General features: G+C 45.5%; 1 protein-coding gene and 1 non-coding gene across 3 annotated transcripts in view; one reads left to right on the top strand and one right to left on the bottom strand.

The window, feature by feature from the left end:
• Positions 1-22456, top strand: part of SLC24A4 (solute carrier family 24 member 4) — a 186982-nt gene extending 164526 nt beyond the window's left edge. For both annotated transcript variants that reach the window (XM_069558914.1, XM_069558915.1), the window contains exons 13-17: positions 9313-9479; positions 14686-14800; positions 19091-19203; positions 19543-19608; positions 20998-22456. In XM_069558914.1, the coding sequence (XP_069415015.1) occupies positions 9313-9479; positions 14686-14800; positions 19091-19203; positions 19543-19608; positions 20998-21150 (614 nt within the window). In that variant the 3' untranslated portion in view covers positions 21151-22456. The remainder of the gene's footprint in view (positions 1-9312; positions 9480-14685; positions 14801-19090; positions 19204-19542; positions 19609-20997) is intronic.
• Positions 18936-19007, bottom strand: TRNAY-GUA (transfer RNA tyrosine (anticodon GUA)). Its single transcript has one exon. It is a non-coding gene; the product is annotated as a tRNA-Tyr (tRNA).
• Positions 22457-23310: the final 854 nt, after the last annotated feature.

A 23310-nucleotide genomic window follows, 5' to 3' on the forward strand; every position in this document is an offset into this window, starting at 1 on the left:
AGCCATATTTTTTTAAAAAAGAAGTTGGACCCTTATCTCACACCACATATGAAACTTCAGACTTAAATGTAGTAGCTAAAAATATGAAACTCTTAGAAAACAGTGTATATATTTGTGACCATGGTTTCTTATATATATCAATAGCAGAAGTAGCCAAAAATAGAAAATTAAAAAACAGACTTCATCAAAATTAAAACCTATGGCATTTATGGGATCTATGAAGTAAGTCAAAAAACTCCTGTAATGGGAGAAAATATTTGTAAATTATATTTCTGATAGGGATCTAATATCTGAAATATACAGTTCTATATATAGAACTATAGAACTCTTAGAACTCAACAGTAAAAAGACAACCCAGCCTTTAAAATGGGCAAAGGATTTGAGTCAACAATTCTCCCAAGATTTATAAATAGCCAATAAATCCATGACAGATACTCACCATTATTAGTCATCAGGGGAATGCAAACCAAAACCACGGTGTGATACCACTCATCACTCAGAATGGCTATAATTAAGAGAGACAACACTAATGTGCTGGCAAGGATGTGGGTATATTGGAAACCTCATATACTGCTGATGGGAATGTAAAATGGTGCAGCATCTTGGAAACCAGGCTGGAAGGCTTTCAGAAGGTTAAATGTAAAGTCACTGTAGTTGTTCAGTCACTCAGTTGTGTCCTAACTCTTGGTGACCCAGTGGACTGCAGCATGCCAGGCTTCCCTGTCCCCCCATAGTTTGCTCAAACTCATGTCCATACTGCACCATACTGTGTGGTGCATCAATTCTAGTTATAATTCCTAGTTACATATGCAAGAGAAATGAAAACATATGTCCACCAAAAAACTTGTACATACATATTCATAAGAGCATTATTCATAGTAGCTTAAAAGTAGAAATAATCCAAATATCCAAGTGATGAACAGGTTAAACAAAATATAATATATTCATATAATGGAATATTATTTGGCCATAAAAGGGAATGAGTCACTGTTCATGCTACAACATGGGTGAACTTTGAAAACATTCTGCTAAGTGAAAGAAGCCAGGCATGAAAGGCCACATACTATGATTCCAGGTATATAGAATGTCCAGAATAGGCCGATCTACAGAGACAGGGTAGCTCACTCATAGAGCTTGAGAGGAAGAGAAATGGGGAATATTGGTAACAGGGAGGGGGTTTCTTTTCAGGGTCCTGAAAATCTTCTGGAATTATATAGCCTGAAGGAAATGGCAAGCCACTCCAGTATTCTTGCCTGGAAAATCCCCTGGATGGAGGAGCCTGGTAGGCTACAAACAGTCCATGGGGTCGCAAAGAATGACTTGAGCGACTTCACTGACTTCACTTTCACTTTCTAATATACTAAAACCACCTAATATACTTTAAAAGTGGTGAATTTTATATCTTTATTATCTCAGTTTTTAAATGGAGTCAGTCTAGAATGGTGTTTCTCAAGCTGGATAAGCAGCATTAGTAGCACCAGGGAACTTGTTACGAATGCAAATTCTCGAACCACCTCCCTCGCCAACTCCACAGCTATCCAGTCATTAGCTCCAGGGGATTCTGATTTATATTCCAGTTTGAGAACCACTGGTCTTAGACTTATGCTTTTGTGTAAACATTCCTAGTTTGCTGCTGCTACCGCTAAGTCACTTCAGTCGTGTCTGACTCTGTGTGACCCCGTAGACGGAAGCCCACCAGGCTCCCCCGTCCCTGGGATTCTCCAGGCAAGAACACTGAATATCTACTTCACCCAATAGCACACACCCCCTCATACCACCAGTTAACCACTCTAGGTAGTTCATTGTCCACATTATTTTGTTTGAAGTTTTTCATTAGCAACTGCATCTCTTCTTCATTTTTTGTACCAGTATGATTAGCCATCTGTTTTGTTAGAGTTCATTTGTAAAGATTTTTTTCACATAATTAAATTGTGATTTCCTGCTTCAAAAAAGAAATCTAAGAGGGAAAGAAACACCAGCAGCTCTTCTTTCTCTTGCTTATGTTTGCACATCAGAGTCCACAGTGAGCATCTCTCACATGTCCTTGACATTGCACTTGAAGAATGGCAGTTGGCGGTGGGTGGGAGGGGCTCATTGTCAGAGGAGTGTCCCTCAGGATAAACATTGTCACACTGTAGACCCCCAAACTCTTATCACTTTGCCCCATAAATTAGTCTAGGCTTGATGTTACAGAAATCCAACTCAGGTTGGTTTAAGCCAAAGGACCCACAGCGGCAGATTCAATGGGAGAATCTACCTTCAGGCAAAGCTTGACATTGGGCTCAAGTGGTTACAAGACCCTATCTATCTCTCAGCAAGGCTTTCCCTTGCACTAGCTTCATCCTCAGGTAGCTGGCAAAGATGACCACCAGCCATCTAGGTTTATATCCCATTGGGTTTATTTTTAATCACATAAAAAGTCCTGAGATTAGGGAGTCTTGTAGCTCTGTTATACCATCGGTGTTCCATTTCCATTCCTCCATCCTTAACAGGTGACTTTTGTCTTCAAGTTTGCCAAGTGGCTCCTGTGGCTTGTACGTTCATGTTCCAGGCAGGAACAAGGGGGAAGAACAAAGGACAAGAGATGTGTCAATAAACCGTCTCTTCTTATCAGGAAGATAGTCACATTTCTGGAAACCCCACCACATAGACATCTACTTACATCTCATTGTCCAGAACTGTTCTGTGGCCACTCCTTCCTGCCAGGAAGCCTAGGAAATTAAGGTTTTTAGCTGGGAACCTACTGTCCAAAGCAAAATAAGGTTCTGCTAATAAGGAGGAAGGGATAATGGATATTATCGACAGTGGTTCTCAGCAAAATCCTCACATAGGTCTCTAAATGGGTTATCCACTCAAGCCCAAACCTATGTAAGCCACTCAATGGCAAGGGTTGTTGACTTGTCCCCTGGCAGATTCTCAGAATAGCGCCAGCACAGAGAATGAACACACTAAGTATTTATGGAATGCATGATTAGCCAAGCTTGACACGCACACCCCACCCATAGAGCTAGGAAGTAGAGTCAGCCCTCCAAACCATGTGAATGATGTGGCACGAAGGGTTGGTTCCCTAAAAAAAAAATTAGCTTGCTGTTACCAGTAAAGGGGAGTGGATGCTGGGCAGACAAGAACAATAAATGCCCAGCACAGCCGAGCATTGCCCCAGCTAACCATTTCCTAGAGATAGCAAACTACCCATCCAGAACTACACTTTTCATATGCAGACTAACCAAGCCTGAGCCCAGTATTCTGAATTACCGGCCTCCATCTGGCTCTCACATGCCAGGAGGCTCTGTTCCCTGATGCTTATCAACCAGGGTCCCATCTGGCTCTCTCACTGCAGGAAGCTCTATTCCCTTACCCTGATCACCCATGGTCAAGTACCCGATAACTGGAGACAACCCTGTCCTCAAGAACCTCCTGAGACTGTTCAAACAAGCCAATCCTAAGCCTGCTCACCCTGCCTTGCATTTGCTCCTGGAAACCACAGTAATCATTTCCGTGTTTGGGGTCTTACAATGCCTGATTAAACAATGTAGACGCTGAAGACCAGTGGAAGGTGGGGGTAGGGGGTGGGGGGAAGGGGCACAGCATGATCACTGTGAATGTGTTCCACACTTGGACCATGACCCACAGTAATAATTAAATTGTGCACACACACACACACACACACACACATACATACATGGATATCTATAAAAAGGAAACAGAAGTCTTCTGAGTAATATTTAACTCACTATATACCATAGCTATAATACTTTTTTCTTTTTAGGGGAATACTAGATGCCACCCACTTAATTGATTTCACAATCCCATCCACTAATGGATCTCATCCAACAGTTAAAAAAAGCCATAGCACAGGTCAAATGGAGCATTGTCTCTTAGTAAACAATTGTGGGCCTTGAGGCTTGCTAGCTGAGTGGGGCCAGATCAGATGTCCAAACCAGATGTGAAATCCATACTAGGCAAACTGACATCAGGTGCAGTTTGGTGCCTGTGAAAATAAATTATCCTTCTGCTGTGGCATGTATAGGTACCTGCAAAGACACTCCTAAGCCTGTAAGTGTCCAGGTTTACAATTCCCCAAAGTAAATCCTTCCCTTATATGCAGGGTTTTAGGTCATTTATGGGGATGCCCTCCTTCTCTGGCAGCCTGGATGAGTTGGGATGTGGGTTGAAATTTTGTACAAACTAATCAGGAAAACTTTCTTCTGTTTGCACAAGGATTACAAAATACAGAAAGGTGTATGTAGAGGAAGATCTGGGAAGACAGATGTTTTTCTAGGTGTAGCATCTAGAATGAATTTGCTGATTTCTAGCTAACCGTATTCTCTTGATTCATAAACAGGCTGGGTGTTTTTTCTCAGCAAATACGATTTTAGTGACTTAGGAAGATTCAGGCACAGGTGTTCAGAGCTAAAACTGCTATTGTCAGCCTACTCTGCAGTTTCTTTTTTATTGAGCTATAATTTATCAACCATAAAATTCATACTTACAAAGTATACAAGTCAATGTTTTTTTAATATGTTCACAAAGTTGTGCAACATCACCACCATATAATTTTTTAATTGTTTATTTGTTTTTGGCTATACTGGGTATTCCCTGCTGCATGGGCCCTGCATTGGCAGACAGATTCCTATCCACTGTACTACCCAGGAAAGTCCTTTTTCATTTCATGCAGTGTCTTATAGGTTCATCCATGCAATGTAGTATCAATGCTTCATTCCTTCTTATGCATGGAAAACATTCCATTGATTTATATGCTACATTTTGTTTATCCATTTATAAACTCATGGTTATTTGAGGCTGTTATGAAAAATACTGCTATATATATTTGACTACAGATTTTTGTGGGACGTATTGAGGAATTGCCTACTGTTCCTGACTCAAACTTCCAAAATAGTGTTGAATAAAAGTTCTAAGAGCAGACATCCTCATCTTGTTGAAGTTTTCAGCCTTTCACCATTAAATGTGAAGTGAAGTGTCGGGTGTTTGTAGGTGCCCTTTATCAAGCTAAGGAAATTCTTTTCTATTCCTAGTTTGCTAATGCTAAGTGTTTTATCATAAAAGAGTGTTGGATTTTGTATCAATTGAGAGGATTGTGCTTTTTCATTCATTATTCTGTTAATGTGGTTTATGATTGAATTTCATATGTCAAACCAACCTTACATTGCTGGGATAAATTCTACTTGGTACTGGTGTATAATTCTTTTTATGTGTTGCTGGATTCAGTTTGCCAGAATTTTAAGAATTTTCGCATCTATATTCATAAGGGATATTGGTATGTAGTTTTGTTTTCTCTTGATGTCTGGCTTTGGTACCAGGGTACCACTAGCTTCACAGAGCAAATTGGGAAGTGTTCTCTCCTTCTTTATCTTTTGGAAGACTTTGCAAAGGACTCATGCTAATCCTTCTTTAAACACTTGGCAGAAGTACCCATGAAACCATCTGGTCCTGGCTTTACCTTAAGGGAAGTTTCCTGATTACTATTTCAGCTTCTCGTTATGTGTCTATTCAGGTTTTCTCTTTCTTTTTGAGTCAGTTTGTTTCTGTCTTTGTGGAATGTTTTTTTCTGTTTCACCAAGGTTACCTAATTTTTTGGCACACAGTTGTTCATAGTGTTCCTTAATAATTCTTTTTATTTCTGTAAGATTCATAGTGGAATCCCTCTTTAATTCCTGATTTTAGTAATTTGAGTCTTCTCTCTTTTTTTCTTGGTCACTCTATCTAAAGATTTGTCAACTGTGTTATCTTTTTAAGAACCAATTTTTCATTTAATTGGTTCTGGGATTTTTTCCTATTTCACATACTTCTGCTTCAATCTTGATTATTTCCTTTCTTCTTTTTTTGGACTTAATTGACTGTTTTTTTTGTTTGTTTGTTTGTTTCTTAAGGTGTAAAGTTAGGTCATTGATTTGCGTCCTTTCCTCTTTTTTAATATAAGAATTTATAGCTATAAATCTCTCTCTAAGCACTGATTTCACTGCATTCCATATGTTTGGGTGTGCTCTCTTTTCATTTTCATTCATCTCAAAGTATTTTCTAATTTCCCTTATTATTTCTTCTTTGAACCATTGGTCATTTAGGAGTGTGTTATTTAATATCTACGTATTTGTAAATGTTCCAGTTTTCCTTCTGTTATTAATTTCTAATTTCTTTCCAATGTGGAAAGGTTGTAGAATAAACATTACATGATTTAAATCCTTCTAAGCCTTTGACTGTGTGGATCACAATAAACTGTGGGAAATTCTGAAAGAGATGGGAATACCAGACCACCTGACCTGCCTCTTGAGAAACCTATATGCAGGTCAGGAAGCAACAGTTAGAACTGGATATGGAACAACAGACTGGTTCCAAATAGGAAAAGGAGTACGTCAAGGCTGTATATTGTCACCCTGCTTATTTAACTTCTATGCAGAGTACATCATGAGAAACGCTGGGCTGGGTGAAGCACAAGCTGGAATCAAGATTGCCGGGAGAAATATCAATCACCTCAGATATGCAGATGACACCACCCTTATGGCAGAAAGTGAAGAGGAACTAAAAAGCCTCTTGATGAAAGTGAAAGAGGAGAGTGAAAAAGTTGGCTTAAAGCTCAACATTCAGAAAACGAAGATCATGGCATCTGGTCCCATCACTTCATGGGAAATAGATGGGGAAACAGTGGAAACAGTATCAGACTTTATTTTGGGGGGCTCCAAAATCACTGCAGATGGTGATTGCAGCCATGAAATTAAAAGACGCTTACTCCTCGGAAGAAAATTTATGACCAACCTAGACAGCATATTGAAAAGCAGAGACATTACTTTGCCAACAAAGGTCCATCTAGTCAAGGCTATGGCTTTTCCAGTGGTCATGTATGGATGTGAGAGTTGGACTGTGAAGAAACCTGAGTGCCGAAGAATTGATGCTTTTGAACTGTGGTTTTGGAGAAGACTCTTGAGGGTCCCTTGGACTGCAAGGAGATCCAACCAGTCCATTCTGAAGGAGATCAGCCCTGGGATTTCTTTGGAAGGAATGATGCTAAAGCTGAAATTCCAGTACTTTGGCCACCTCATGAGAAGAGTTGACTCATTGGAAAAGACTCTGATGCTGGGAGGGATTGGGGACAGGAGGAGAAGGGGACGACAGAGGATGAGATGGCTGGATGGCATCACAGACTTGATGGATGTGAGTCTGAGTGAACTCCGGGAGTTGGTGATGGACAGGGAGGCCTGGCGTGCTGCGATTCATGGGATCGCAAAGAGTCAGACACAACTGAGCAACTGAACTGAACGTGAAGTAATAATAAGAAATCAGGCTCTTTCCCATTCCCGTGGCTGTTTGTTGTTGCTTTACTATTGTTGCTGCTTGTTTGGTGACTTTTCTAATTCTGTAAAATCTAGATTGTTTGTTGTGTGACCCCTGAAATATCTGCTAATGATTACCCAGAGATTTCTTTAGATGCCTGGCTCAAAACAAGTCTCCTTCTCTTTGCTGGGTTCTGTGTGGGTTTGGGGCAGGCCTTTAACACTCAGTCAGGCAGTTAACAACTCCACCTTAGCCTTTTACTTCTTGTTTTCTCAGAGTCTCAATGTTAGACAGAAGTGAAAGATTAAGGTGTTCTCAAGTCTTTCCTGCATGCTCAGTTGCCCAGTCCTGTCTAACTCTTTACAACCACGTAGGCTGGGGCCTCCCAGACTCCTCTGACCATGGGATTATCCTGGCAAGAATACTGGAATGGATTTCCTCCTCCAAAGTATATTCCCGACCCAGAATCAAATCAGCATCTCCTGTGGCTCCTACATGAGCAGCTAGAATCTTCACCACTGAGCCATCTGGGAAGCCAAGTCTTTCCTAAGAATGCAAATAACACTGGGAACAGCCCTTTGCCCGTTATGAACTTTCGGTATTCCTAGAACTACCTGGGAGCTTTTCCAAGTCCTCTAGGGATATCTCATTCCCAGCTTTTCCTTATAAGCTTTTTCATTAACCTATTGTTTGTCCAGCTGTTTTCCACCACCGCAGGCAGCACAGTTTTCAACAATTGTCTCTGATTGTTTTCAACAAATGCCCTCAAGGAAAAGTCTGTTCATACTGGGTGAGCTCTGATTCAGGTAAAATAAAGACACCTTGAAAGTAGGGTCATCCAGAAAACCAGCAGACAGGTCAGATAATGCCAGTCCTCTGGGAACACACTTGGAAGGAACTCTAATCCTGTTCTTCCCCCTCTGGTGGATGCCAGGCTACTGGTTTTTCAAGACTGCTCCAAAGCTGATGAAAGAAAATGAAAACAAGACAAGTTAAAACTCTATAAAGTTCACTGTTCTTAATTTTACCCAGATTATTTTCTTAAATAAACACTTCCTGGATGGCTACAAGGCTTTGGTTAATTTCCAGAGTTCTAAAACAAGTTGACTTAGACTATTTTTGCTAATGTTTTCATTGCTTTTATGGAGGAGAGAATTTTCAGAGGCACTTCCTCCACCAAATCATTGGCATTACCCACAAACCTGCTTTGAGCATGCATGTGCTGAAAATACCCAGCGGCTTATTAAGGATAAGCCACTTATTAAGGATCATTACACTATGCTTGTACTCAGTGGCCACTTCTCGTCAGTTAAATTGTTTGTGGATTCCCTTGGTAGGGGTCAGTGAGGTCATACCTGTCAGCTGAATACCACATTTTAGTCTTGCATCTGCCACTGATTGAGTATATGACCTGGGAACAAATGAGCTGAGATTTCTAGAGCACCTTCTTTGCCAAGTTCTTTGTGCTGGGTGTTTTATATACAGTGTGTCATGTCATTTTTGCAACAACCAAGAAAGTGATAATGATTCCTTTTAGCAGATGAAGAAACTACTAAAATGCAAAATGCTTAGCATTATGCCTGCTCCACATGGCAAATATTCCCTGCATCAACTATTGTGTTGCCACTTACCTCTGTTATTATCGGAGGAGGAAATGGAGTTGAGGGGGTTGCTCAAGGTCGTTTGAATTCCAACCGCACTTTGACTCCAAGGCCTATTCATATTCAACATCCCATTCCAGCTGCCCTGTACAAATTTGTTCCAGCTCTGGGTCTCATTTTCCTCACCCTGTCAAATGAAGGATTTTTACTGACAGTGGTTATTAAGTCAACAAACACTCATCTGTTTTGCTGAGATCACTTCCAGGTTGACGATACGGAGGGGTGTCATTCTGCAAAGTCCGTTGCTGGGAGTCATATTCGTAGCATCTTCTTGTTTGGCATGAAAAGGTAAACGTGCAGGTAGAGTGGCAGGTGTGTAACCTACGGTTTCTCGCCCTTCTGGCTCCCCCCCATCCCTCTGCAGAGGCAAGAGGGGACAAAGTCAAGTGGGTGTTCACCTGGCCGCTCATCTTCCTCCTGTGCATCACCATCCCCAACTGCAGCAAGCCCCGCTGGGAGAAGTTCTTCATGCTCACCTTCGTCATCGCCACGCTCTGGATTGCTGTCTTCTCCTACCTGATGGTGTGGCTGGTGAGTGGCGGGGGAGGGGGTGGACCGTGCGGACAGCCCCTGCCCAGCGCCTGCCAGAGGTGGGAGAGCTGGGATCAAGAGTGACCACAGGCACTGCTGGATCACCTTCAGCAACTCACCTACCTTGAAAGACCTTGGCTTATTTCTCAGCAGGAAGGGGTTTCAGCAGAGTCATTTGAAGCTGTGCTGTGTATCGGGGATACCCAGATAGACACGGCATGGTCCACAGTGTCCATGGGAGGGAAGTTTACCTTCACATGGACAGCCTGGGACATGCCACCCTGGTGTGATGGGAAGCGGAATGTGGCAGGGATGGCAGACACTGTCTAGAAAGAGCTCTGGAGGGCTAATCACTAGGCCCCCTTCCTTTCCAGCATCCATAGAGGAATGTGATGGAGACTGGAGTCGGAGGGAGACAAACACCAGGCAGCCCTTTCCATGGCCCCTGCCCAGGGGTGTTCTTCCCCCCTTCCTATGTCCAGGCACAGATATAAACTTTAGGTAAACTGTTCTAGTCCTCACAGCAACCCAATGGGGTAAGCAGTTTTATTGTGCCCATTTCCCAGATGAGGAACCTGAGGCCTAGAGATTGAGTCATTTGTCCTGTTAGGCAGTTAACAACTATTGCACAACTAGTTGCACAATTACTGAATTCTAGAGTTGGGATTAGAACCTGGGTATTGATCCCCCAGAGTCTAGGATCACAGCCACTCGCCTGAATGGCCTCTCAGTTGCTCTTAGAATCTTCAGGCAGAGAGGCTTTGGCCTAGCCCCTCTGGCCCCACATGACTGCTCCCTGGGCAAACCTTTCACGGGTTAGGTGGGGCCAAACAGGAGCCCCCTTCTTCTGACTCTGTATATCATCTTGTGGGGTTCCCCCTCTTCCTTTCACCCACCTGGGGAGCCCATGAACAGCGAGAGAAGCAGGTGCAGAACCTCTGCGTTTCTATTCTGAAGTTCACCTGCAAGCCTCTCACACCTCAGCAGTATCCATGCAGCCATTTCACTCTCCTCCTAACACCTGATGCCACCTAACACACAGGGCAAAGGTGTGTGATGGCCTCAGAGGCACAAGGGCAACATTCTCTTAACCCAAGAGGAACAGTTTGGTGGGAGAAGAAGAGCTGTGGGGTCACATGGGACTGGCTGTGGATCCTGGTTCTCCCCACTGGAGCCATGAAACCTGGACAGGCGACTCAGCTTCCATGAGCTACTGTTGTCCCCTCTGCAAAATGGACACGATCGCCACTGTCTGCAGGTTATTGGGAGATGAAAGGGTTCTGTTCAGGCATCAGGTGTGAGCTAGCAACATAGCAAATTGATCATGACTGTAAATATCAGCCATGTTCACCATGAGATGCAGCCGACACTGCTTCCAAGCTTGTTCAGATAGAGGTTTAAATCTCATAGATGCCAAGGTGTGTGCGTGTTTTCTTATGTAGAAAAGAAGTTGCAAATAGCTTTAACAGACTCCCCCCACCCTCCGACAAGGATGACGGTCAAAGATGTTGTTGTTCAGTCACTGAGTTGTGTCCATCTCTTTCTGACCCCATGGACTTTAGCACTCCAGACTTCTCTGTCCTTCACTACCTCCCGGAGTTTGCTCAAATTCATATCCATTGTGTTGGTGGTGCTATCTAACCATCTCATCCTCTGCTGCCCTCCTCTCCTTTTTGCCTTCAGCCTTTCCCAGCATCAGGGTCGTTTCCAATGAGTCAGCTCTTGGCATCGAGTGGCCAAAGTATTGGAGCTTCAGCATCAGCTCTTCCAATGAATATTCAGGGTTGATGTCCTTTAGGACTGATTGGTTTGATCTCCCTGTAGTCCAAGAGACTCTCAAGAGTCTTCTCCAACACAATTGGAAAGCATCAATTCTTCAGCACTCAGCCTGCTTTAGGGCCCAACTCTCACATCCGAACATGACTACCGAGTAGGGTTAAAGGCCAGCCCATGCTTACATTTGATAAAAGGATCCAGCAATTACTTTGACTAAAGTGCATTCCACAAACAATATTGCAAGCGAAAAAAGTATTTCATGACATTTGAGTGGGTGTGAGAGTTAGGGAAGATCAAATTAATTAATGTGTGAAATTTTTTCTTCTTTTTAATTAATGAAAACAACAGTATTATGAAATCAGTTCTACTAATTAGCTGTGAGGTAGGACATTGAATAACATTCCCATCCCCCTCGCCTTGTCTTACAAACCCCATTCCTGCTTCTTAAAAGAGAGTCTTAGCAGTAGCTTGGCCAAAGTCATAGGAACCACCTTGCTGCGGCACTCTTACCTGTGATTTGGAACTTCAGCTCCTCGGTTTTGGGTAATTGAGTGGTTTCCACAGTAGAAAGTGGTAAAGATGACAGTGTCACGTTAGCCTGATTTCTGTGAAAGCAAGATGTGCCAGGGGCCAGGCGCTTACTTTCCTCATGGGGGCGCCAGGGAGCATTGAAGTCTCACCTGCTCATCTTTTACCCCCACCATCCTTCACATCTCTCACCCCTAAGGCTTTGGGGAAAACAGTTCTTGACTGTCAGTATCCAAAGGGAGGGAATCTCAAAAATAAGTCATCTGATGCAGCACCTTCGCCCAACTGGGGAGACTGGGGACCAAAGAGGAGGTGTGACTCCAACAAAGTCAGGTGGATCATCAGCCCAGCTCTGGACTTGGCTCCGCTTCCCTTTCTGAAACCTCAGCATCAGGAGTTCAGAGGGCCCCAGGCTGGAGTCCAAGGATAAGCCATACTCAGGTAACATCTCTGGTCCTGAATGCTTGGAGTGTGTTCAAGTGTTAGTCACTCAGTCATGTCCAACTCTTTGTGACCCCGTGGACGATAGCCTGCCAGGCTCCTCTGCCCATGGAATTCTCCAAGCAAGAATACTGGAGTGGGTTACCATTGTGTGTACACACACAGAGCCTTCCTTCTGTCCTTCCACCCTCCAGCTTTTTATCCAGGTAGTCCAGTGATATAAGGAAATGAAAACAAGGGAAGCATCTTCATTATTGCCAGAATACCCCAGGCTCCTATACTTATGACATCTGGTATCACCCATTAAGAACATGTCAGCCACGCCAGGCTGTGCTTGTGCAGACCTCCCTCTTGGTCACTGTGGGTTAAGCACTGATGCCTCAGCTCTGTGGCTTTGAGTCCTCAGTCTTTCTCCTTGCACAGCCCAGAGCAGGCCAGTCAGCGCATGCACTGCCTGGTTCCTGGCGCTGCTGAACTGAGCACTGTGTTTGGAGGGTCGAGCATCTCCAAACCCATCTACAAGCTTTGTCCTAGGAGGCATATGGTTTTAGTCCACAAGCTCTGGCTTCATTCCAGGCCTAAGCTCTGCCCTTGGAAAGCACACTTCATCTGGGCTAACCACTCACATTTTCTGTGCCCCCATAGATTGCAAGATGAGTGATTGAAAGTGAAGGGAAACACACATCTATGAATGTCTCACGCAGCCCATGCAGTCGCCTCATCTTTTCTCTTACTCCTCATTTAAAAGCCCATTTCACAGATGAGGGAACTGAGGCTCAGAGAAGTAAACTAGCTTACCCAAACATTTGCTGGGACTGGAGCCATCAGCTGAGATGTGAACAACCCTGAAAGATCCTGCTGTTCACATTTTCTAGATGGGGAGGTGAGCCATCTAAGGGGTGTTTTGAGTGTGGTTGTCCAGGTGCTTCTAGGGCTTTCCATTCAGCTGCTGCTCACCATTTCCCGAGTGTCAGGCATTTATTAGAGGAGTTATGTGACCATGCTTCAAGATCCTTAAAAGCCTGTATATCCTTCAATCCAGTGATTCTATTTCTTGGAACTTTTCCTAAGGATATAATAGCAAGATGAGAACCCAGGGATGTTCACACAAGACAAAATGATGTTCCAGAGGGAGGATATATATGTACTTATGTATATGTACTTTATATATATATATAAAACACACACATACATACACTCACAGCTGATCTGCATTGTTGAATGACAAAAACCAACACAACTTTGTAAAGCAGTTATCATCCAATTAAAAAAGCATGATGGCAAGGTTGGAGTGCAGGCTTTAGAGTCAGAAAGACTTGGCCTGGAATCCCTTGCTCTGCTGCTCACCGACCTGACGCCCACCTGCATTGTAACTTCTCCCGCTCTGACCCTCGTTTCCTTGGGCATAATAATGGTGCCTCCCTCAGCAGTGGGTGGTGCCTAGAGCAGATGAGATTGTGAAAGTGAAAAGGTGGAAAGGACCTGGTACATAGGAGGTGCTCAATAAATGTTACATGTTATAACAGGGTGATATTTTAAGAACAAAAACAAGCCATTTCCTATCCACCGGTGATGGATGGACAGGAACTTTTACAGCTATGCAATGGAATCCACGCACCAGTGTAAAATAAGACTGTAGATGAATATTTATGATGGCAAGATACTCATATTGTATCACTGTGTGAAGCATATAATCACAAAATATGTGCTGATAGTATAATCTGATTTCATTTTTTTCTAATACAAACACCAAAAAGAAGGTCAAGGATATATTCTAAAGCCCAGGGATCAAACCCAGGTCTCCCACATTGTAGGCAGATTCTTTACCAGCTGAGCCACAAGGGAAGCCCAAGAATACTGGAGTGAGTAGCCTAGCCCTTCTCCAGTGGATCTTCCCGACCCAGGAATTGAACTGGGGTCTCCTACATTGCAGGAGGATTCTTTACCAACTGAGCTGTCAGGGCAGCCCATATTCTAAAGCAGAGGTTTTCAAATGTGGTTCCCAGGTCAGCAGCCTCAGGGTCTCAACCAACTAGGAACTTGTTAGGAATGCAGATTCCTGGGCTTTACCCCAGATCTCCTAATCAGAAACTCTGGGGGTGGGGCCTGGCGGGTCTTATTTTAACAGCTCACTACAGGATTTCTTACATTTTCAAGTCTAAGACTCACTGGCTCATAAAAAGTGTTAATAGTGGTTGTCTGAGAGTCTTGAGAAATGGTAGGTGATTTTTACTAATACTTACTTTTGACTTTTTTTCTTAACTTTTTAAAACAGTAAACCCAGATTACTCATGTAATCTGGAAAAAAGAATACTCAAAAGACAGTTTTAAAAAAAGAAACCATATTCCAGATTTTTCTGTTGGATACAGGAGTACTATGTTTAAGTTAAAAACTCTGAGTTGTAAGCAGGGTTTTCAGGGGTGCTCCTCTGTGAGTTGATGTTTCCCCCCTCTTCTGCAGGTGACTATTATTGGATACACTCTTGGGATCCCCGATGTCATCATGGGCATTACTTTCCTTGCAGCAGGCACGAGCGTCCCCGACTGCATGGCCAGCTTGATTGTGGCCAGACAAGGTACGGATGGTGTCTTGGGCCTGCAGCCGATGGCATCACGTGGACGTGGGCCCATCCCCCTGCCCGCGTTACAGTTCATAGCTCTCAGGACTAGTAGTCACTAAGTCCCTCTGTGGAGGAAACGGTGATGACTGGAAAGCATCGTGTAGATTCCATCCATGAAGAGAATCACTACCAAGATCACCTCCTCTAGGCTTCTAGAAGCCTCTGTGTGGAGGTGAATAAAAATGGACTTGTTCTGGGAGTTCCCTGCTGCCCTAGTGGTTAAAATTCCAGGCTTTCACTGCAGGAACTGAGATCCCACTAGCTGTGCTGCCAAAAAAAAAAAAAAAAAAAAGAACTTATTCTGACATCACCAATGTGTGACTGAACAGAGTGGGAGCCCAGAATTTTTACAGCACATGCACTAATGTTCTGATCCCAGGCAGGCCAAGTGGGGATATCCTATGTCTCCAATTATTTTCTGATTCCTCTTCAAATTCTAGAACTTATGTAATGTTATGGCTTGCTTGGTGGATTTTCTTTGGAGCTAAGTGCTTTGGAGATGAGCAGGCTAAGGAACACTGTATACTCCTCGATGGCAGAACAGAAGGGCTATGAAGAGCCAGCCTTCCTCTGCTGCTCCTTTGCTACCAGTGAGATAGCATCCACGCCTGGACTTCCACCGACCTTCCTCCGTAGACAGCAGTGTGAAAATATGGAAGGCAGGAAGGGCAAATAGTGGTGTGAAATCTCAGAGGAGACAGGAGGGGAGAGAACTGTCCAAACAGAAAGTGGGTTCAGAAAGTAGGAAAATGTTTTATTTCTTCAAGATGAAAGAAAGGTTGGTTAGTTGGCTGATCGGTCCTGAGAAAAGATGAAATGAGGGGAAGGGAAGGGTGGGAGTATGTTTGGCAGGAGGCTGGAGCCTCGTGGAGAATGGGGACAGCTGGGGAAGGCAGCAGAGGGGCGTAGAATTGAACTGAGTGACCTTCGAAGTGAGTGTATTCATTTCCCAGGGCTGTCATAACCAAAGTATCCCAACTGGATGACTTAACAGAAATGGACTCTCCAGTCCTGGAGGCTACAAGTCCAAGGTTAAGGTGTTGGCAGGACTGTACTTATCTGGAGGCTCTGGGAAGGAATCCTTCCTTGTTCTCTGCCAGCTTCGGGGAGTGCCAGGAATCCTTGGGTTATGGCTACCTCCCTCCAGTGTCTGCCTGTGTTTTCACATGGTGCTCTTCCCTCTGTATGTGTCTGTGTCCAAAGACACACCAGTCACTGAATTAGGGCCCACCTTAATTCAGTAGGGTCTTGTTTTAATTGGATCACATCTGCAAAGATTCTATTGGCAATTAGGTCACATTCACAGGTTTTGGTTGGACATGAGTGGGGGCCGCTATTCAAGCCGGTACAGGGAGGAAAAGGAAAGCCAATAAGCCCTGAGAGCCTGGCTGACGTTCAGGGTTGTGAATTTGGGTGGGGTTCCAGCATGAATTTGGAGTTGTACCAGCTCCCGCGACACACAGATGAGTTCATCCAGAGCTGGGGGTGGTTGGGTGGACACAGTGGAAGGTCAAGGGGCCAAGAGAATCTGCCGTTTAAACAACTGGCCTTGGAGTCCAGGCTAGTGGGTCAGGAAAGGGGTCATAATACGAGAAGATTAAGAACTTGGAGGGGAGGGTCCCAGTGTAGTCCAAAGGGGCTCTGTAGGAACAAGAACAGGTGGGGATATCACCCTGTGAGATGTAGAAAGACAGAAACGGAGGAAGGCTGACGTGGGGGTGGGAGTGTATAGCTGTCCTAAGGGTGATGCTGATGTGAGTGACAGAGGATCCAGCGGACAACATTAAACATAGATTCTTTATGGTGGAGGATGCAGAAACCTCTGCCCAGAGCCCCCTGCATGAGGCAGGAACCGTGCAGTGAGCTCTAACATGCAGAGACGGCATCCTGGGCTCCCTAAAGCCTCACAGCCCGCAGTGTGGTCCAGGCTGGCAGCATCAGCTTGAGAGAAATACAGAGTCTCAGGCACCATCCCAGCCCCACTGAACCAGAGTCTGCTTTTCAGCAAGACCCCAGCGAGTTGTTTGCTCTTTTTTGTCCATTAAAAAATATTGTATTGGAGTATAATCACTTTACAATGTTGTGTTAATTTCTGCTAAGCAACAAAATGAATCAACTCTATGTATACGTATGTCCCCTCCCTCGTGGACCTCCCTCCCACCCCATCCCACCCGTCTAGGTCATCACAGATCACCGAGCTGTACTCCCTGGGCTTTGTAGCAGATTCTCACTAGCCATCTATTTTACACATGGTAGCAGATATGTGGGCTTCCCAGGTGGCACAGTGGTAAAGCATCCACCTGTCAATGCAGAAAACACAAGAGACATGGGTTTGATCCCTGGGTCGGGATGATCCCCTGGAGAAGGAAATGGCAACCCACTCCAGTATCCTTGCCTTGGAAATCCCATGGACAGAGGAGTCTGATGGGCTACAGTCCCCAAGGTTGCAGAGTCAGACATGACTGAGCAACTGAGCATGCACACAGTATACATGTGTCAGCCCTAATCCTAAATACACATCTCTCCAAAGAAGACACACAGAGAGCCAAGAGGCACATGAAAAGATGCTCAACATCACTAACTATTAGAGAAATGCAAATCAAAACTGCAGTGAGGTATCAACTCACACTGGTCAGAATGGCCATCTTCAAAAAAAACCAAACAACACATGCTGGAGAGGGTGTGGAGAAAAGGGAACCCCTCTTGGACTGTGGTTGGTGGGAATGGAAATTTGAGTCGTGTGCTCTCGAAGTCTGAGAATCGCTGCTGTAAGATTCCTTAGGGGGCTGCACCCACATAGAGCCCGGCAGTCCAACCTGAGAACACGCTCGCTCTTCTTGCCCAGACCCGGGCACCTTGGTTCCTCCTGACCCATCCAGTTAGTGCCTGCCTCCTCACCAGGGACGACTAGCTGGCCCAAAACAGGAGCTGCACGTTCGTGTTTCACAAGATCCTGGGAGACTGGAAGGCAGGTTTCCCAGAGATACTGCCCCCAGTAGGACTAAGCTGCCAGGATTTCGAAGGCACTCAGATAGGTGCCCAGGGAGACAGGGAGGGAGCTGTGATGCCCTCAGGGAGACACTGTGCTCTGGAGGTCAGTGGATGTCAGCAACAGGGTTGGAGGAGGTAGCCTGGCTAATACCTGGGGGCAGGTGGTTGAACAGAGGTGAGGCGGTCATCCAGTTTCTGGTCTGAGTCTCTGCAAGCTGCTCAGTGACCAAGAAGACTTTATGGTTATAGGCACGTGCATTTCAGGCCTGTTCTTTCCACGGATGCTTGTGGCCAGATTATGACAGTCGTGTTGAATTTGGCCTAGGGAGCCAAGTTAGAACAGATTTCAGCCAGCATTAAAAGTTTGTTCTCTAACTTTTGGTACCTCTCAAGTTATTGAGTTCCTAAGATTGTTTGGCTGGTAGGAGACTGGACAGTGGGGCAGGAGGGGAAGGTAATGACATGGCCCCTCACCTCTAAGATGCTTCTAGTCTGGCTGGGGCAAAGAGTCCATTCTTGGGAGGCCAACTGGGCCTAAGACCTGCTGCTCTGTCGTCGGGTCAAGCTCATGGTGCCATCGCCTGGGTCACAAGTATGCATCGAGGACAAGGCCGCCTCCCTCCCAGAGAAGGTGGGCATCTCAAATAAGGAGAGGCACATAGTGGGTCATCCCAGAACACAGGCTGACACCCCAGCAGGAGAAATAATGAAGGGCTCTGGGTTAGTTTCCTAGGGCAGCCATAATTACCACAACCTGGGAGACAGGAAACCAGAAACTGACTGTCCCACAGTCCTGGAGGCTAGCGGTCAAGGTGTTGGAAAAATCTGGTTCTTTCTGTCTGCTCCGGGCCTCTCTCCTTGCCTTGTAGGAGGCGGTCTTCATGTTCGGTTGGAGTTCTCCCTGTGTGCAGACCCGTGCACAGATTTCCCCTTTTAATGAAAACACCAGTCATACCGAATTAGGATTCATCCTCATGTTAACCTGATTACCCCTGTCCGATTCTTTGTGACCCCATGGACTGTAGCCCTCCAGTCTCCTCTGTCCGTGTAATTCTCCAGGCAATACTAGAGTGGGTAGCCATTCCTTCTCCAAGGGATCTTCCCAACCCAGGAATCGAACCTGGGTCTCCTGCATTACAGGCAGATTCTTTACCATCTGAGCCACCAGGGAAGCCCTGCAGAGACCCTGTCTCTCAATAAAATCACATTCTGAGGTATTGGGGGTTAGGAATAACCTGTCGGTTGTCCCTGCAGGCCTTGGTGACATGGCGGTCTCTAACACCATAGGAAGCAACGTGTTCGACATCCTCGTGGGACTCGGCATACCGTGGGGGCTGCAGACCATGGTTGTTAATTATGGGTCCACGGTAAGTTCGTCTCACTTCCTTAGTGAGGTGACACTGGACACTTGTGCTTCACAGGGAGCGAGCGTGGCGTTGGCCCTGCAGCTAAGAGCTTCAGGGGAGGCACTGCCCCCGTCTCCTCTGCAGGCTGGCAGCCGCTTTGTACAAAGGCATCCAGAGCAGCCTGGGGGTGCCTGCAAGAGGCAGCCCATGTTTGCTTGGAACTCACAGGTGTTTCGGCTGTGAACACCCACCTGTGGCTTCTAGAGGAGGGAGAGGGTAGGCCCGAGGGCAGTGGGCTCCCAGGACAGATGGGCCCCTGAGCAGCCCAGAGGTTCAGGGCGTGTGTGTTTGTTTCTCCAGGTGAAGATCAACAGTCGGGGTCTGGTCTACTCCGTGGCATTGCTGCTGGGCTCCGTCGCTCTCACCGTGAGTTTTTACAATTCCAGAATGGCAGTTTGAGACACACATGGTTTCCTCCGATTCTGCACAGTCTGAATTCTTCCCCTTGGCCGTGAGGGATAAAGCTGAAAAACACATATAAATGCACAGATACACCCAGACACAGTTTGTGCCAAGAATGTTGGCATCCACCACGACACTTTTCCCTGAGCTGGTGAGAAGTCCCCAGAAGGAGGGTCTTTCGTTTCCTCTTTTCTTCCTGCCCGGTCTGTCTCCCCTCAGTGGTGCAAGTGGGAGGCACGTTCCCCCACCCCCAGTCCATCGGAGCTGCCTTGGGGGCATGATGCTCAGGCCTCGGGGATGGTACATGGTGACTCAGAGGCCTCCTTACTTCACAGGCCCCAAACTGTGGTAAACAACGCCTCGGCTTACTTTATTCCATCTTTACAAGCACTTGATGATTTTCTACTTTGCAGAAGAAATCAAGGCTTGGGAATTAAGTAACTTGTCACAGGGCTAGGAAATGGCCATTTGCCATAATTGTTCTTTCCCATAACTGTCCCATTAGTGCTCTTGCTAAGAAAGGAATCCCTTCTTCATGGACCCCACATTTCTAAAACCTTTTAATGAGGACTCAGATCCACTCCCTTCATGGGCTATAGGGATTGGAAAAGCTGGGATTTGAACCTCTATTGGTCTGTCTCTAAGGACCCACAGCATTGGAGGTAACTACAGTTCAACTCTTGGGGAGCCTTGATTCATGGATAAGAAAGAAGGTGGTTTCAGAATGGAGGGGACATATGTATACCCATGGCTGATTCATGTCAGTGTATGGCAAAAACCACCACAGTATCATAAAGTAATTAGCCTCCAATTAAAATAATTAATTTTAAAAAAGAAAGAAGGTAGTAATAGGAGGTAGCCAAGTATGAAACAAATGTAGAAAGAAGCAGCATTCCAACCCTATCACTCACACACATACACACGCACACACACGGTCCAAGCTGAAGCTGTCCAGACAGTGGGCCAATGGGAGCCTTGAAGGTTTTGCTGAAGAGGGTTGAGGATACCAAATTCTAAAGCAAGGGAAGGAGCCAGTGGCAGTCCCCGGTTGTCACTAAAGAAGGCTTGGGAGGCCTGTCCATCCCCCGAAAGGAATGTGCCTACCAGGGGAAAGCCTGTCCCCTAAGGACACCTGCTTTGCATGCCTGGAGTCAGCATCCTTTCATTAGACGAGTCTAAAGCCTACAGGGCTCATTCTGATCAAACCAAGGATACACCCGGCAGCACCCCTCTGTTCTCGTCCACAGTTTGGAGGAAGTTCTGGGGCTCACGGTTCATGTGTAATTTTCCAGTAAAAGTGCCTTTTGTATTTCTCTGCTACCCCAGCTCAACACTCGCTCTGTCTCCTTCTAGGTCCTCGGCATCCATTTGAACAAGTGGAAGCTGGACCAGAAGCTGGGGGTGTATGTGCTGGTCCTCTATGCCATCTTCTTGTGCTTCTCCATAATGATAGAGTTCAACGTCTTTACCTTTGTCAACCTACCAATGTGCCGAGAAGACGATTAAAACGAAGCCACTGGCCCCCGTCCGGGAGCTGTTCTGGACACTCCGGCGCTGGCGTCCCTTTTTCCCTGCCCCTCCCCACCACGGATCTCTCCTGCATCGGCCGCCACCGTCCGTTCTTTCATCCATGGGAAGAAAGCGCCATCGTGGTCTGTGTCTGGTCATGGGCCAGGCTGCTGGGCGTCATCCTCCTCCTTGGAGTTCTGCCGCCACAAAAAGGCAAGATTCAGGGGCCGCTGTTGGAGCAGCTTCGCAGACCTCCGAGCCGCCGGCCATAGGGACGTGGCATGTATCTCCTCTTGGACGCCTGGATCAGAAGGACTTCTGTACGTGGGTTGTCTTTCTATCACACGGCAGCCTCAGAAATGAGGCGGTTGGTGAACACAAGGTCTCCTGGGGCAAGTGCAAAATAGGAGTGTTGTTCTTAAGGGGCCCCGCTAGACCAGAGGGTGTGGGTTCCTTGGGCAGCATGTGCTCCTTAGAGCTTCTGAATCCTGCTGGAAGCACTCAAGGTTTGGAGAGAGCGAGGCTCAACCTGTTGGGAGTTTGGGGCCATGACGACAAACACTCCACCCCTTTTCCTGGACAAATTTGGAAGAAAAGAAACAGTCGTTCACAGCAGAAGAGAGAAAACAAGTGCACACTCTTCTCGTTTTCATTGATACATTCAGAGAATGAGCAATGACACAGTCAAAATAAAATGTCAGCTATAGATCATCATACTTGAAAAATACCATCGCACACAAAGGAGCTTGATTGGGGACCAGAAAGGTAATACTTATGGGAAACAAATCCTATGTGTATCATGTTGCGTTGACACTAAGACATTTGGTTTGGAACATACAGAAAGTTGAAGACTAACATCTAAATGGGTGCTAACTCAGAGACACAGTGGAGATAGTGCTTTACAGCCATTCATTCCAGACCTGTGGCATGGGATGCGCTGTCAGTTTGGGTTTGTCATTTCTTTGTAAATGCCCTGCCCTCAAAATCACCCTGTTCAAAGACCCAATTGTTTATATGCCCAACAAATTTCATAGCCTGCTGAACTGGAATGTGTGTGCCAGAAGTAATGGTTAATGACAAGAAGAGAGATTTCCTGCAAAACCACCAATTGCTCTCTGGTGAGCTGGAGGCAAGTATGGAAACTGTTAACTTGGAAATTTTTAGAGCTAAGGTTCTTGAATCTTATAGTTTGCTAAAAAAAAGGCCAAAGATGGGAGGTTAATTGAAAAATAGATAGAAACATTAAACAATTTTGACTGCTTCCTAGCTCTCAAATACAATTAAAAAGATTTACGAACACAAACCATTTGTGGTTTCTGAAAAGAAAGCACAATTCATTTTGTAGAGAGGTGTTCTTTTTTATTTTTTTTAATGTTTCTATTGCAAAGAGTCTATCAGATTTGATGCACTTTAATACTGGGCTATTTTGCACAGAAGACTGTATGGGGGGAATGCCCCCATGATGATATGAGGAAAGGAGGGTTTTAGTGATTCACTGATAATTAATCATGGGTGATAAGTGTAAATCCAATAGCTGATTCTTTCCCGAGACACAAAGGTTGTAACTTGCAGTGGAATCTGTGGCTGTGCTCTCTGTGGCCTCCTGAATTTCAGAAGGAGGCCATGTTTAACCTTGTGTCCCTAAAATGTCCTTAGCATGAGCCTCAGACGTGACAGCCCCATCACTGGCTTTCTATTCTGAATCCTCATCAGTGTTAGTAGCTACACCAAGTCAAGACTTCTTTTGTTTCCCTGCTTAGATACTCGGTGGTCTTCCAGTTGAGGACAAGGGTCATTTTCCTGAGAAATTAGCTAAGTGGGCGGCCAGGGAGCCCCTAGGTTCATCAGCACAAACTTTAGATGCAGAGGGTTTCAGAGATGTCGGAACCATTCTGCCCACAGAGAATAGCCACCTGGTCTCCTCTGTCTTACAGCCTCATCCAGGTTTCAGAGTGCATCTGTGTCCATTTTTGAATCTCAAAACTGCCCTGTGATGTAAGTAGGGATGATCGTCCCCATTTAACAGGAAGTTCAGTCTTGGAGAGGTCAGGTGACTCTAGGTCAATGGCTAGTAAGTTGCAAACAGGAGCTGAGCCCCAGAGCGCCACCCGGCTCGGCCAGTCCAGCATGTGGTCATCCTTGGTCGTGCAGGTGGGG

Source organism: Ovis canadensis, chromosome 18 (assembly GCF_042477335.2).
Source record: "Ovis canadensis isolate MfBH-ARS-UI-01 breed Bighorn chromosome 18, ARS-UI_OviCan_v2, whole genome shotgun sequence".
In the NCBI taxonomy this organism is placed as follows: domain Eukaryota; kingdom Metazoa; phylum Chordata; class Mammalia; order Artiodactyla; family Bovidae; genus Ovis; species Ovis canadensis.